Source organism: Lithobates pipiens, unplaced genomic scaffold (assembly GCF_037356315.1).
Source record: "Lithobates pipiens isolate NorthernLeopardFrog02 unplaced genomic scaffold, aLitPip1_a1.2 Scaffold_8, whole genome shotgun sequence".
NCBI lineage: Eukaryota > Metazoa > Chordata > Amphibia > Anura > Ranidae > Lithobates > Lithobates pipiens.
The window spans coordinates 618,778,699-618,794,503 of record NW_027507903.1 but is presented as its reverse complement, the minus strand read 5'-3'; the positions used below and the strand labels follow the sequence as shown (position 1 = coordinate 618,794,503).

General features: G+C 46.1%; 1 protein-coding gene across 1 annotated transcript; it reads left to right on the top strand.

The window, feature by feature from the left end:
- Positions 1-638: 638 nt before the first annotated feature.
- On the top strand, positions 639-15,330 carry LOC143961436 (dnaJ homolog subfamily C member 18-like). The gene is made up of 2 exons (XM_077470728.1): positions 639-1,936; positions 12,012-15,330. The coding sequence occupies exons 1-2, from the start codon at positions 1,424-1,426 to the stop codon at positions 13,005-13,007; spliced, it is 1,509 nt and encodes a 502-aa protein (XP_077326854.1). The 5' UTR covers positions 639-1,423; the 3' UTR covers positions 13,008-15,330.
- Positions 15,331-15,805: the final 475 nt, after the last annotated feature.

The following is a 15,805-nucleotide window of genomic DNA, read 5'->3' as shown; positions in this document are numbered from 1 at the left end:
AACGTTCGAGTCCCATAGACTTTAATAGGGTTCTAAAGTTCGTACGAATTTTAGGTCCGTTCGAAGGTTCTGGTACGAACCGAACCGGGGGGTGTTCGGCTCATCCCTAATTAGGATTATATATTATTATATAGCTCTGGCATATACTGTAGTGCTGTACAGAGAACAAGGCTATTCCATGTCTCAAATCAAAATTATTTTTCCTTATGAAGCCTCTTTCTTTGATATATACTTCATAGCCTCTTTTTTATTAAAATGTTTCTTTTTCTTTTTTTTTTTTTTTACCTTTACATCTATTTTTTATTTTAAAACTCTGTAAACCATTTTTATGCAATATTTTATAATGCAATCATTTTGTAAAGTGCTTTGCAAATTGTTTGTGCTATTTACATCCTGTAAAATAATAATAATAATGATAGATGCAAAAAAAAAAGCAATAAAGAATGTGCCATTGCTTTAATGCTAATGAAATGCCATCCCTGATACAAGAACGGATACGGCTGCACATTATACAATGGTCTGGATGCCGAGGAGGACATCTGCCTATCTGCTGCTTGGAAGACTACATTTCCCAGCGTGCCCCGGGGCAGGAAGGAAGAGCTGTGGGTTTAGCATCAGCTGCTGCTGTCTGTAGTGCTTGTGTTGTCTTAAAGGCAGCTGCATCCAGCAGCTTTGGCTTTTTATAGGGCCGGTGTAGGGGGGGGGGAAGGGGAGGTGGAAGCTCGCCAGCGATATATGATGCCTGGCTTCTGTCGCCGTGGCTAATTAATCTATAAAAAGGAGACTACAGGGATTAGAATTACGCCGCTGTGCAGGTGGCTACGGGAATGAAAACACGCCGGCATCATCCGGAGCTCGTCACCCAACTGCTCGATTTAAACCTTCTGGATCCACCATTCCCTCTAATCCTGAATCCTTTTTCTCTTTCCTTTCGTTAACAAAAGAGAAAATCTGCAGGCTGGAGCTTCGATCAAGCAACCCGAAAAAATTCTCAAACCGTAGACCGCCGGAGGCTTCCTTTCTACTCACCGGGCAGGTGTCGGTACTCTGGATGTGAGCTGTGAATTAATATCGTGGTTGTAACACCTAACTGATACGGAAATTAGGCTCCACCAAACACGACATGTGGCTTGGCCGGTCGGCAAGAACTGCTTCGAAAATTTGCATTGCGTGCAACACAAAAGGTTATCCTACTACGTAGAAGTCTTATTTAGTATTCCCCGTTTGGATGCTTGTAAATGGACTCTAGCTACTCTTGCAGGGCCAAGGAATATTCACGGACGGTTGCAAGCCCCATGGGCCTCACGCTTCCGAAGAGGTAGATCTTCCAAAATCGTGACAAATTTTTTGTCCATTGTACGTTAATAGTTAGCCGGCTCAAAAAGTTTTTAGCCATTGTTCGTGGTAGATCAGTAAAGCAAAGATGGATCGCCAACGGGCCGAGATGCTGATCAAGATTGCTCGAGTACGCCTCCAGTGTGGAAGGACGGAAGATGCGCTGAATTACCTCTACCAGGCCCAGGTCCTCTACCCGACTCGTACAGCGGCCGGGCTCATACAAGCCATACGAGATGGTTGGTTCGAAGCAGAGCGGGCCTTCTGTGAGCCACCCCGCAGCCATTATAGCGGCTCCTGGCAAAACGCCAACCATTGCGAGGGTTGCTGCAGCTGTGGCAGCCCCACGTTCCACCAACATGATGAAGAAGAAGAAGAGGAAGACGAGGATGAGGAGGAAGAAGATGATGATGAGGAGGAGGACGATGAAGAGCAGGAAGAAAAGGTTACCCAAGGGTTTGCCGACACCGACAACTACTACAGCGTGCTCGGAGTCAGAAAAGATGTCAGCGAAGATGTGCTGAGGAAGGCCTATCGGAAGTTGGCGTTACGGTACCACCCCGACAAAAACAGCTCTCCAGGAGCCACAGAGGCCTTCAAGGTGAGAGGGGTGGTGGGATACAAAAGATGTTTGAGTACCTGGTGATGGATCTTTTAGGTCAGTGGTTCTCAACCTCAGTCCTCAAGTACCCCCTCACCCGGCCATGTTTTCAGGTTTTCCTTTACTTTGCACAGCTGCTTTAAATCAATTTCAATGGCATGGTATAAATAAGAGCTATTTTATCTAAGAGAGGTTCCCAAAACATGGCCCATTGGAGGTACTTGAGGACTGAGGTTGAGAACCACTGTTTTAGGACATTATGATGTCAATAATCTTATGGCCACTAAACGGAGCTGATATCTATATGAAATACTAATTTACTATGATTGTCAGCTCCATCCATTGACCATAATGGGGTATTTTTGTGATTCACTTTATTCTGTATGAATGAAAAACATTGACATGCAGGGAAAACAGCCTAATAACATTTGCCTCCATTCGCATAAAAACAAAAGTCCATGCAGTTTCACAGGACAAATAGCCCTGTGACTTTTTTTATAAATTTACCTTAACATTTAAAAATACACTGATCAGCCATAACCTTTTGACCACCCACCTAATATTCAGTAGGCCCCCCTTTTGCCACCAAAACAACCCTGACCCACAGAAGCATGGACTCCACTAGACCTCTGAAGGCTGTGCTTTCTGGCACCAAGCCATCAGTAGCAGATAAGGACCAGGCCTATTCTTTGCACTTGGTGTTTACAAGTTAAAATCATTTTTTTGGCTAGAAAATTACTTAGAACCCCCAAACATATTTTATATATATATATATATATATATATATATATATATATATATATATATACAGTATTTCACAAAAGTGAGTACATCCCTCGCATTTTTGTCAATATTGTATTATATCTTTTCATGTGACAACACTGAAGAAATGACACTTTGCTAGAATGTAAAGTAGTGAGTGTACAGCTTGTATAACAGTGTAAATTTGCTGCCCCCTCAAAATAACTCAACACACAGCCATTAATGTCTAAACCGCTGGCAACAAAAGTGAGTACACCCCTAAGTGAACATGTCCAAATTGGGCCCAAAGTGTCAATATTTTGTGTGGCCACCATCAGGGGCGTACCTAGAGCATTTGGCACCCAGGGCGGATCCTATATCTGGCACCCCACCTTAAAATGTAAAAACACCCCACTGTGCCCCCTGCATACCTCTGCATCCTTCAATATCTTTTTGTCACTACTGTGTACCCCCCCTCCACAACTGCACCTCTGGACCCCTTTACATTACACAGCACCCTGCACATCTGGACCCCTTTACATTACACAGGACCTTGCACCTAAGGACCTCTTTACATTACACAGCACCCTGCACCTCTGGACCCCTTTACATTACACAGCCCTTGTACCTCTGGACCCCTTTACATAACACAGCACCTTGAACCTCCTGACCCCTTTACATTACACAGCCATTGTACCTCTGGACCCCTTTACATTACACAGCACCCTGAACCTCTGGACCCCTTTACATTACACAGCCATTGTACCTCTGGACCCCTTTACATTACACAGCACCCTGAACCTCTGGACCCCTTTACATTACACAGCCCTTGTACCTCTGGACCCCTTTACATTACACAGCACCCTGAACCTCTGCACCCCTTTACATTACACAGCCCCTCACAGCTCTGGACCCCCTGCATGTTACACAGACCCCCTACAGTGCAGAACCCCTCCCTACCGTACAAACCCCCCATCTACAGTGTAGACCCCCCTACAGTACAGACCCCCCTACAGTACAGAATCCTCCCCTACAGTGCAGACCCTCCTACAGTACAGACCCCTCCATCCTACAGCGCAGACCCCCCTACAGACTCCCCTACAGTACAGAATCCTCCCCTACAGTGCAGACCCTCTTACAGCGTAGACCCCCATACAGTACAGACTCCCCTACAGTACAGACCTCTCCCCCCTACAGTACAGAATCCTCCCCTACAGTACAGACCCCCCTACAGTACAGAATCCTCCCCTACAGTACAGACCCCCCTACAGTACAGACCCCTTCCCCTCTACAGTGCATACCCCCTACACTGCAGACCCCCTGCAGTGCCGAATCCTCCCCTATAGTGCAGGACCCTCCCTATAGCGCAGGACCCCCCCTACAGTGCAAGACCCCCCCTACAGTGCAGAACCCGCCACAGTAAAGAACCCCCCTACAGTGCACAGACCCCCCTACAGTAAAGAACCCCCCTACAGTGCACAGACCCCCCTAACAATACAGCCCCCCCCCCTACAGACTCATAATGTACCTTGGAACACACACGGAGAGCCCAAGGCAGTGGCATTGCAGGGGGGAGGTGTGAACAGCACCTGAGTGACATCTGTCGGCTCAGTGATCGGGGACTCGGGGCAACAATCCCCTTCTCTCTGTGGTCGCGTCGCGCTGTTCTGATCAGTCTCTGCAGCAGCTGTCACAGCCGAGCAGAGTGAAGCCGCCTCCCCCTCCTCCTGCATGCACAGCACTGTGTAGACATAAAGGAGGAGGAGGAGGAGGCTTCTCTCTGCTCGGCTGTGACAGCCGCTGCCGAGACTGATCAGAACGGCGCTACGTGACCACAGAGAGAAGGGGATTGTTGCACCGGGTCCCAGATCACTGAGCCGACAGATGTCACTCGGGTGCTGCTCGCACCTCCCCCCTGCAATGCTACTGCCAGTGCCTCGGGCTCTCTCTGTGTGGTCTGTCACCGCGCCACTGCCTAACCCGTGGCGCTGTCTCCTCTTCAGTTGCAGAGGGGGAGGGCGCTGGCCTGACACCCCCCTGAATGTGTGTCACCTGGGGAAGCCCGCCCCCCACAGTACGCCACTGGCCACCATTCTTTTCCAGCACTGCTTTAACCCTCTTGGGCATGGAACACTCCTCCGTGAGAACATCATGGAGCTGGTGGATATTAGAGACCTTGCACTCCTTCACCTTGTGTTTGAGGATGCCCCACAGATGCTCAATAAGGTTTAGGTCTGGAGACATGCTTGGCCAGTCCATCATCTTTACCCTCAGTTTCTTTAGCAAGGCAGTGGTCGTCTTGGGGGTGTGTTTGGGGTCGTTATCATGTTGGAATACTGCCCTGCGGCCCAGTCCCCGAAGGGTGGGCATCATGTTCTGCTTCAGTATGTCACAGTACATGTTGACATTCATGGTTCCCTCAATGAACTGTAGCGCTTCAGTGCTGGCAGCACTCATGCAGCCCCAGACCATGCTTGACTGTAGGCAAGACACACTTGTCTTTGTACTCCTCACCGGGCTTCCGCCACACACGCATGACACCATCTGAACCAAATACGTTTATCTTGGTCTCATCAGACTACAGGACATGTTTTCAGTAATCCATGCCCTTAGTCTGCTTGTCTTCATCATGCTGTTTGCGGGCTTTCTTGTGCATCATCTTTAGAAGAGGCTTCCTTCTGGGATAACAGCCATGCAGACCGAATTGATGCAGCGTGCGGCGTATGGTCTGAGGACTGACAGGCTGACCCTCCCCCACCCCTTTAACCTCTGCAGCAATGCTGGCAGCACTCATACATCTATTTCCCAAAGACAACCTCTGGATATGACGCTGAACACGTGCACTCAACTTCTTTGGTCGACCATGGTGAGGCCTGTTCTGAGTGGAAGCTGTCCTGTTAAACCGCTGTATAGTCTTGCCCACCGTGCTGCAGCTCAGTTTCAGGGTCTTTGCAATCTTCTTATAGCCTAGGCCATCTTTAAGTAGAGCAACAATTCTTTTTTTCAGATCTTCAGAGAGTTCTTTGCCATGAGATGCCATGTTGAACTTCCAGTGACCAGTATGAGAGTGAGAGCGATAAAACCAAATTTAACACACCTGCTCCCCATTCACACCTGAGACCTTGTAACACAAACGAGTCACATGACACCGTGGGACAGAAAATGGCTAATTGGGCCCAATTTGGACATTTTCACTTAGGGGTGTACTCACTTTTGTTGCCATCGGTTTAGACATTAATGGCTGTGTGTTGAGTTATTTTGGGGGGACAGCAAATTGACACTGTTATACAAGCTGTACACTCACCTCTTTAGCAAAGTGTCATTTCTTCAGTGTTGTCACATGAAAAGATATAACAAAATATTTACAAAAATGTGAGGGAGAGAAGAGGAGGTCTAGGGCTAGAATTATTGCTCTCGCTCTGACAATCGCGGCGATAGCTCACGTGTGGTTTGAACACCATTTATGGGGGCGCGACTTTATTTGAACACCATGTGTGGGCGTGACTTACATATGTGTTCGCTTCTGCCCGCGAGCTCGGCCAAATGGGGCACTCTAATTTATTTATTTTTTTACTTATTTATTTTACTTTTTTATTTTTACACTGTCCATTTAAAAAAAATAATAAATTGGGTCACTTTTATTCATATTACAAGGAATGTAAACATCATTGTAATAGAAAAAAAGCATGACAGGCCCTTTTTAACCACTTACTTACCAGGCACTTAAACCCCCCTCCTGCCCAGACCAATTTTCAGCTTTTATCGCTGTCACACTTTGAATAACAATTGCGTGGTCATACAACGCTGTACCCAAATGAAATTGTTATCATGTTTTTCACACAAATGGAGCTTTCTTTTGGTGGTATTTAATCACCACTTTGATTTATTTTTTGCTAAACAAACAAAAAAAATACAGACATTTAAAAAAAAAACATGTTTCATAATTTGTTATAACATTTTGCAAACAGGTAATTTTTCCCCTTCATTGATATTCGCTGATGAGGCTGCACTAATGGGCACTGATGGGCTGCACTGATAGGCGCAGACAAGGCGACGCTGATAGGCGCAGACAAGGCGACGCTGATAGGCGCAGACAAGGCGACGCTGATAGGCGCAGACAAGACGACGCTGATAGGCGCAGACAAGGCGACGCTGATAGGCACAGATAAGATGGCACTGAGGAGCGGCACTCATGGGCACTGATCGATGTCACTGATGGGCGGCACTGATGGGTGGCACTCATGGGCAATGATAGATGTCACTGATGGGCGGCACTGATGGGCACTGGTAGGTGGTATTGATAGGCAGCACTGGTGATGAGACACTGGTGGCATTTATAGGTGGCACTGTGGGCACTGATGGGTGGTACTGTGGGAACTGGTAGGTGGTGCTCATGGGCACTAGTAGGCAGCACTGTTGTGCACTGGTAGGTGGCACAGGTGGGCACAGAAGCCTCTGCAGAGGCTCTCCGCGATCGGGACCGATGTCCCTCTCACAGCCGCTGGTGATCGGCTTTTTTTTTTCTCCTCACGCTACTAGCGCGAGGAGAAAAATCGCCTATTGCCGCCTCTGTTTACATCACATGATCAGCTATCATTGGCTGACAGCTGATCATGTGGTATGGGGTCGAGATCGACCCCTCACTCTGATCTGTGATCAGCCGAGTCTCATAGACTCGCTGATCACAGAGCACGCTGTGTGCGCCCTGCAGGGGGGCGCGCAGGCCGCTTGAGCACGGGAGGATGTCTATGGACACCCTCCCAGCAAAGTAGGTCTGCAATGCAGCTGTATTTCGGCTATAGCGCAGACGGGAAGAGGTTAATGTGAGATCTGGGGTCAAAAAGACATCAGATCTCACATTTACACTTAAATGCAATAAAAAAAATTTTTTTTTTTCTTTTCAATTAAAAAAAAAAAGTCCCCTTTTAAGACCACTGGGCAGAAGTGATGTTAGACGTAGTTTCTGTCATCCAATGGTACGGAGCCAAGTGAGGGCCGTCTTTCCCTCACCAGACTTCCAGCCTCAGAGGGGAAAGGGCCCAATCGTCTCCGCCGCTACCGATGGCTGTGGTAAGCGGCGGAGACGGCCGGAGTGTGGCGGGAGCACCTCTCCCGCAGCGGATAAAAGTGATCTTGCGGTGAATCCACCACAGAGACCACTTTTATCTGAAAGAGGACCGTCAGACCTTTTTAAAAATAATGGGGTTATGGCAGCTATCTGCTGCCATAACAACGGTACTCAGCATCAAAGCGCCGGCTGGTCCGTAAGTGGTTAAGTCCTGTAAGTTGCGAGGTGGGACCTCCATGGATCAGACTTGTTTTCCCAGCACATTCCATAGATGCTCGATTGGATTGAAATCTGGAGAATTTGGAATCAACACCTCAAACTTGTTGTGTTCCTCAAACCATTCATGAACCGCTTTTGCAGTGTGGTAGGGCACAGGGTGAAAGAGGCTACTACTATCAGGGAATACCATTTCCATTAAGGGGTGTACTTTAGGGTGACCAGACGTCCCCGGATTCAGGACACTGTCCCCGGAGCCCGCCTGTCCCCGGTTTTGTCCCCGGATTCAGGGATGATCCTGGGTGGATGCACCACGAGCTGGTGCAGGGGGGGGGCACCCAGGGCCGGCCTGCAGCTACGCAGCCCCATACACAACAAACTGTGATGGCCATTTTTTTTCTGCTTTTAACACATCAACTTCAGGAACAACATGTTTACTTGCTGCCTAATATATCCCACCCAGTTTCAGATGCCATTGTAACAAGATATTCAAAGTTATTCACTTAACCTGTCAGTGGTCATAAAGTAATAGAGGATCTGGGTGTATCTGATAACGGGTCCACGTTAAGCCCTTATACACACGGTCGGACATTCCGACAACAAAATCCGTCAGATTTTGTCCGAAACTGGTGTTGCATACACACGGTCGGACAAAGTTGTGACATTATTTCGTTACGTTGGGACTACGTTCAGGCTAGTAGCCAATAGCTTCGGTCTAGGAATTTGATCTGAGCATTCGTGGCACTTTGTCCGATCGGAATTCTCTACAAACGATGGGACAAAGTCCGATTGGATCATGTTGTCAGAAAATTTTATAGCCCAACGCTAAAACATTGTCTGTCGGATATTCCGACAGAAACAGTCCGATGGAGCCCACACATGGTCAGATTATCCGACAACATGGTCCAATCGGACATTTTCAATCGGAATGTCCGACCTTGTGTACAAGGGCTAAGAGTTATAAAACAACTACGGGTCTCAGTTCACCTTTATTTTGGTCTCTATAGGTTGCATTCAAATGACATTTCTAATATTGATAGTAATTTTGCATTTTTGTTCTTTGAGTCAATCCAAATATTTTTAGAATTGCAATCTTAAAAAAAGTGATAATTTTAATAAAAAATATCATTTCTGTTGAATTTTGAAGGTTTTATTGAAATTCGATTGATTGAGTAAAAAAAAAAGCAACAAGGAGTGCAAAGGCTGATTCGGCACTCCAGCCGCTCTGCATTGCCAGTGGCCTAGGGCGCAGTGCAGTGCACAATTCAGCACATCGCACCGTCCCCTTTTTTTGTTGTTGTTTTTTTTTTTTTTTTTGCACCAGCTTTATTTGAAGTGTACAAAATGTACATGCGATGTGCCTAACATTGCAGCGCGATTGGGGCCGATGCTCTGCAATAAAATGCAGCAGTGTGAATGGGACACATAGGTGCCACCTTTTCTTCAAGCCAAACCCGAACACTTTAGTGGCTCAGGTCAATTTTTTTTTCTGGTAGTAAACACTATGATTATAAAAGACCTGGGACATATTTGGGTGCCCCAAGGAGAGTAGTAATGCGGCGTGCAGAGCACACCATGGCTAACAGCGGGTGTGGCTCACGTCATTGCCCCCCCACCCTTCAGTGATGCCAAACCTGCCCCCAGAAAGCTGCCCGCAGCTCAGGGATGGCAACAGCTTTGTGACAGTGATCTCAGTTACTTGGAGAGCCGCAGCCCGGTCTGAATAATATGTCCGGGTTTCAGGCGGACTGAAACCTGGACAAGTGATTCAAAACCCTGACTGTCCGGGTGAATCCTGGACGGGGGGTAACTCTACACATAGGAAATAATTTTTTCTGTGTGTCCCTGCAGTGATGGACGTTTTACCATGCGATAAAACATCTGTCACTGCATATAGTTTGAATTGGCCCTAAATGATTGGATTGCAAAGAGAGTGGGCACCTTTATGAACTCTTTCGGAGAAGGTGACAACATTTTGTGATGTTGGCCAGTTGTCAGGAAGTATCAAGTGTGGGGGGGGGTCTTAAAGTGTAGGTAAAGGCAAAACTTGTTCTACATTTTTGGATATAGTGGGGTTAGAAGTTTTAATTGCTATCTGTGTCCCCAGTGATCATTGTTGTCTCCATAGGAGAAAATGATGGGAAATCTTACATTTTATGCCACGTATACACGACTGGACTTTTCGATGGACTAGGTCCAACGGTCTTCCCGACGGACTTTCGGCGGAGTTCCGCAGACTTTCCGAATGAACGGACTTGGCCACACACAATCACACCAAAGTCTGACGGATTTGAACGTGATGACGTACGACCGGACTAGAATAAGGAAGTTCATAGCCAGTAGCCAATAGCTGCCCTAGCGTCGGTTTTCGTCTGTCGGACTAGCATACACACAAACCGATTTGAACTTTTGATTTGATAGGGACTGGGTCCGGTGGAGTTCTGGTGGAAACATTTTAAACATGTTCTATGTCTGTCAGATTGGACCTTTGCTGCCGAAAAAGTCCAGTCGTGTGTACGCGGCATTGGAGTTGTTGCCAGAAGAGTTGAAGAAATTCTTCCAATGGGGACACCTGTTCCAATTGTATAAGAGGGGAATTTCCCTCACATCTTGTTGTATGTCTGGAACAGGAAGTGAGGTTCCCCCGTGGGTCACAGAGGGAAAGAAAATACACTTTAACCTCTCCCGACTCCATCCAAAACTAGAAAACAGTTTGGGCTATAGATACACACTTTAATACTAATGTCTGGCCTCCACTTCAGTCTTGCACAGTTGTACAGGCTCCTCTCCTCTACTGAAAAGATTTACTTTGATTTCACCGCACACTGTGAGCTTTTCACAATGTGCATTAGAAGCTGCAGCAAGTCAGAACCCTCCTAATTTCTTGGCTGGAGTAGGGGACAGCTACTTTCAGTAGAGTAAGGAACAGCTAGAACGTCCGTCAGGGGAGGAGCTGCATAGCCTCTGCTTGGAAAATGTTCCTCCTTACTGAGCTTGGACACTGTGGTCTGATTATTTCCTTTGAATTTGCTGTACTCATCGGGCACCGGCCCTCCAGTGGAGTATGGCTCACCTATAGGTATAAATGGGGCCACAGCAATGCGCAATAAGGAGAGCACCCAGTCGGGGCATTTTTCGAGCAAAAGGTTGTGTAATTCTGGGCAGGTCCCCGCAGTGGATATTACAGGAAAGAGGGGTAGATATGTATTTTATTAGGCAGATTGAGTCCAAGAGGGTTGGGGCCATGAAAGTGTAATGCCGCGTACACGCGGTCGGATTTTCCGATGGAAAATGTTCGATGGGAGCTTTTTGTCGGAAATTCCAATTGGACATTTTCCATCGGAATTTCCCGACACACAAAATTTGAGATCTGGATCTCAAATTTTCCAACAACAAAACCCGTTTGTACACAATTCCGACACACAAAGTTCTACGCATGCTTGGAATCAAGCATAAGAGCCGCACTGGCTATTGAACTTCAATTTTCTCGGCTCGTTGTACGTCCCCCGTTCTTGACATTCGGAATTTCCAAAAATATTGTGTGACCGTGTGTATGCAAGACAAGTTTGAGCCAATATACGTTGGAAAAAATCCTATGAATTTTGTTGTCTGAATGTCCAATCGTGTGTACGCGGCATTAGCGTTGCCATTATTTTAAGCTCTGGACAGAGACGTGTTGAACCCAATATCAGGTTATGTTTGCTGTTTGTGTCCAGTTGGGGAGATTTCCCTTCACTTCCTGTCTTGGAGATGAAACAGGAAGTGGAACAGAAATACCCCCAAAGCAAGGGTAACTTTTGCCCCATTGGAAGGTTTCCCCTCACCCTTTGACCTTAAGACAACTCTAAAATTTAGGATTTCATATTACTTTCTGTCTCAGAGACAATATATCACCAAATGGATAAATGGACCACCAGGTTCACTAAAAGAAGGATGAACTGCTCCAACCAGGAGGCAGACTAATATACAATTGTCCTAGTTTTTTAGACTTTAGTGATTTGGTTTACATCTATGATATTTTAACAATCTTTTTTTTTTTATGTGTTTTAGGTTATTGGGAAAGCATTTGGCGTTCTCAGTGATCCAGCTAAAAGGAAAGTTTATGATGAGTCCCAAATCCGGACACAAGCATCCCCAGAAGCAGAAATGTCAACCAATGATGTCTTTGATATGTTCTTCAGGGGTCACTATTCAGCCCGAGCGGCCTACGACTTTAAAGGTCATCCGAGAGAGCAAAGGCATGCAAGCAGAGAGGAAGATGGAAGGTGGCAGAGGTGGGCAGCTGGAGAGGACAGACAAGACATGCCAAGATGGAAAAGGGAGGAGATGAGGCAAAACGCTGAACAGGAATGGAGATGGAGAGAAGAGGTGTATAATGAAGGGAGAAGACAATGGCAGTGGGAAAGAGATCAGAAACAAGATGGCGGACAGCCGAAATGGCAGAAGGAAACCAAGCGAGAACCTGGCAGACCAAAAACTCAGCAAGAAAGGAGGCAAGAGGCTGGAAGGACCAGCCCAAAGTGGTGGGAAAAGAAAGGCCAAGACAACCGAAAATCAAGGTGGCGTGAAGAAATGGAGAAACAAAATCTTAGACGTCCAAGGAGACCAGAGGAAGAAGAAGAAAATGGTCGGCCCAAAAACGCATACTCTGCTTTTATCCAGGTCCTCCCAGTGCTTATTCTTGTGGTGGTCTCTGTAGTGGCTCAGTTAACAGCCACCAACCCACCATACAGTCTCCATCCTAGACCGTCTTCTGGCTTGACCATCTCCAGGGAGACCAGCAGCCGCGGAGTCCCGTACTATGTGGGACAAAATTTTCACGCGCGTTATCGAGGTCCGGCTTTAGCAGAGCTGGAGAGGGCTGTGGAGAAGGAGTATGCAGAACAAGTCCAGGCCGGATGCTGGAGAGAGAAACAACAGAGATCCGATCTTGCCAATCTGGCTCGACTCTATAGGGATGAGAGATTAAGAGAAAAAGCAGACACTTTCAAGATGGAGAACTGTCGGAAGTTGTCTGACCTCATAGGTATACGCAGAGGTGGCTGAGGTGGCACCGTGAAATTCATATGAGTCCATCTACATCATCTTCATCAGATCTTAGAATGATGACCAGTTACAACATTTAGAAATAACTGTACTTAACCTTTCTAATACTCGTTAATATTACCGCTGATGACTTTTTGCAAACACTGGAGCCTCTAACCTAATAGGATATCTACAAATTGCCTGTATAAGGGCCCATACTCACAGGCTTTTGATACTAGCCCTAGAATGTATGACTATACCTGAGCACAATGTCCATGATAAGGTGTTTAATAGGAACACTACAGTCAAACACAATGAATGGAAACACAATGCATTTCCTACAGTGACAGTTTCCTGAGCCTATAGTAATTTAACAAGTCTCCAACTACCAGAATCCCAAATCCATCCATCTTCAAAGTTTGAAGTAAATCTGGCATGACCTAAAATGCTTCAAATGTATTAAAACTGCTGAAGTGCATTACCTTGCGGCGCTGTGTAAATCTGGAAGCTGACCCTTGTATTGTAGCAGCCACTTGGATCCTAGGCTCAGGCTGAACACAGAACCTAATTTAGAAACGGACCCTTGTGTTCCTGTAGAGTTTACTTGAATTATAGGTCCTGGCTAAACACGAACCCTAATATGAAAACTGACTCTTGTGTGCCTGTAGAATCCAAGTGCATCCTAGGCCTAAGCTGAACACAACCAAATTTGAAAATTTACCGTTGTGTTCCTGTAGAGTCCACTTGAATTCTAGGTCCAGGCTGAACAGGGAACCTAATCTGGAAACCGTCCCTTGTGTTCCTATGAAGTCCACTTGAATTCTAGGCCCAGGCTGAACACAAAACCAAATTTGGAAACTGACCCTTGTGTTCCTGTACAGTCCACTTGGATCCAAGGCCTAAGCTGGACATGGAACCTAATTCTCAAACAAATCCTTGTGTTCCTATAGAATTCACTTGGATCCTAGGTCCAGGCTGAATACAGAACCAAATTTGAAAACTGACACTTGTGTTCCTGTAGAGTACACTTGGAACCTTGGCCCAAGCTGGACATGGAAACCTGATTTAGAAACTCACCATTATGTTCTCGTAGAGTCCACTTGGACCTAGGACCAAGCTGAACACAGAAACCTAATTTGGAAACGCATCCATGTGTTCTTGTAGAGTCCACTTGGATCCTAGGCCCAGGCTGAACAATCTGGAAATTGAGCCTTGTGTTCCTGCAGAGTCAACTTGAATTATAGACCAGTGATGGTGAATCTCAGCACCACAGATTTTTTGGAACTACATTTCCCATGATGCACCACTACACTGCAGAGTGCCAGAGCATCATGGAAAATGTAGTTTCAAAACATCTGGGGTGCCAAGGTTCGCCATCACTGTTCTAGACCCTGGCTGAACAGTTAACCTAATTTTGAAACTGACTCTTGCATTTCTGTAGAGTCAACTTGGACCCAAGGCTGAACACAAAATCTCAATTTCTATGCAAGCCAGGCCAAGATTAAGCCCTTCCTGACACTAAGGTTTCCCCCCTGTAAATCTGCTTTTGAAGACCCTTGCCCTTGTGGGCAGTAGAGGTTTTGGGGTGTGAAGAACAGTTGAAGAACATGGTTTAGAGATTAGATACAGGCTTAATCTCAACATGGGCATAAACCAAGGTCCCATCTACAGCCTTAGCTAAGGATTCAGGGAGGCTCCCTCAGGGACACGGCAATTGATTACCACAGGTACTTGAATGCACCACAATGTGACTACTCCTCAAAACTGTTCTTAAAGTGAATGGTTGATTCATTTTCTGCTTTTTTTGGGAAATTGTGTAACGAGATTGTCTTGCCATGGTTTTTCTTCTTCTTGTCACCTGTCTCAGAGTTTTCGGTGTTCCTGACCACCTTCAGCCATCACATCCTTCTGTGTCCTCCATTAAAAAAAAAAAAAAATTTACGGTTAAGCTGGGACAATGGTAATCCCTCATGATGAGTGAGACCTCAACTGGGGAACTTAACTCTCAAGGGTGGGCACAGTGAAATATCCTGTAAGTACGGGCCCTGTTTTATTTTGGATTTGTTATGTAGTCTTAGACCCGCACATTGAACAAACTTTAGTGAGACTTATATACTGTGAACTACATGCTACTGAACAAAGGAAGTGCCAAACCCCCATCCCGGTACCAGTCTCCAACAAGACCCGTAAAATGAAAAAATTTGACATGCTAAGGCTGACCAGCGGGTGGCACCAGTGATTTATGAAGGATATATATTATGTACATGTTCACTTATTTATTTGTATGCAGCACCTTACTCTAAACGACACCTGCCGGGAATAAAAGCAGCATTAAACATTAGAACTGTAAAGTGATATTTTAATTTGATTTGAAATCCAGCTGTACAACCCACTACAAGGTTAAGCGCTTGTTTCCTCTATGGGCTGACCAGTAGGGTGACATACTTTATTCTTCACTCCCGCAGGCTTCCTCCTCTCTGTACAAAACCACGTCCCTTTGTTGCAGGTCTCTGACGTCATCACGTACAAAACAGGACCAGCTGCTATAAGATGTCCTCCTCCTGCAAGCTGACACTAAATGGATGAATCAACTTGAAGCCAACCATACACTATTCAATCTGTTTGTACATTCTTCTTTTAGATCTACCATCAACTATATAGTAAGGGCCTGCCTGATTGGATACACATAGGTTTGTCCATATATTGCATAGGTTTGCAAAATTGAAGGAGATTGTACAGCTTGATTGTAGAGGTTGGGGCCAGTTTTAGATTTAATAAATCTATGTCATGTGAGGGCGTCCCTAATCTGTCCAATCAGA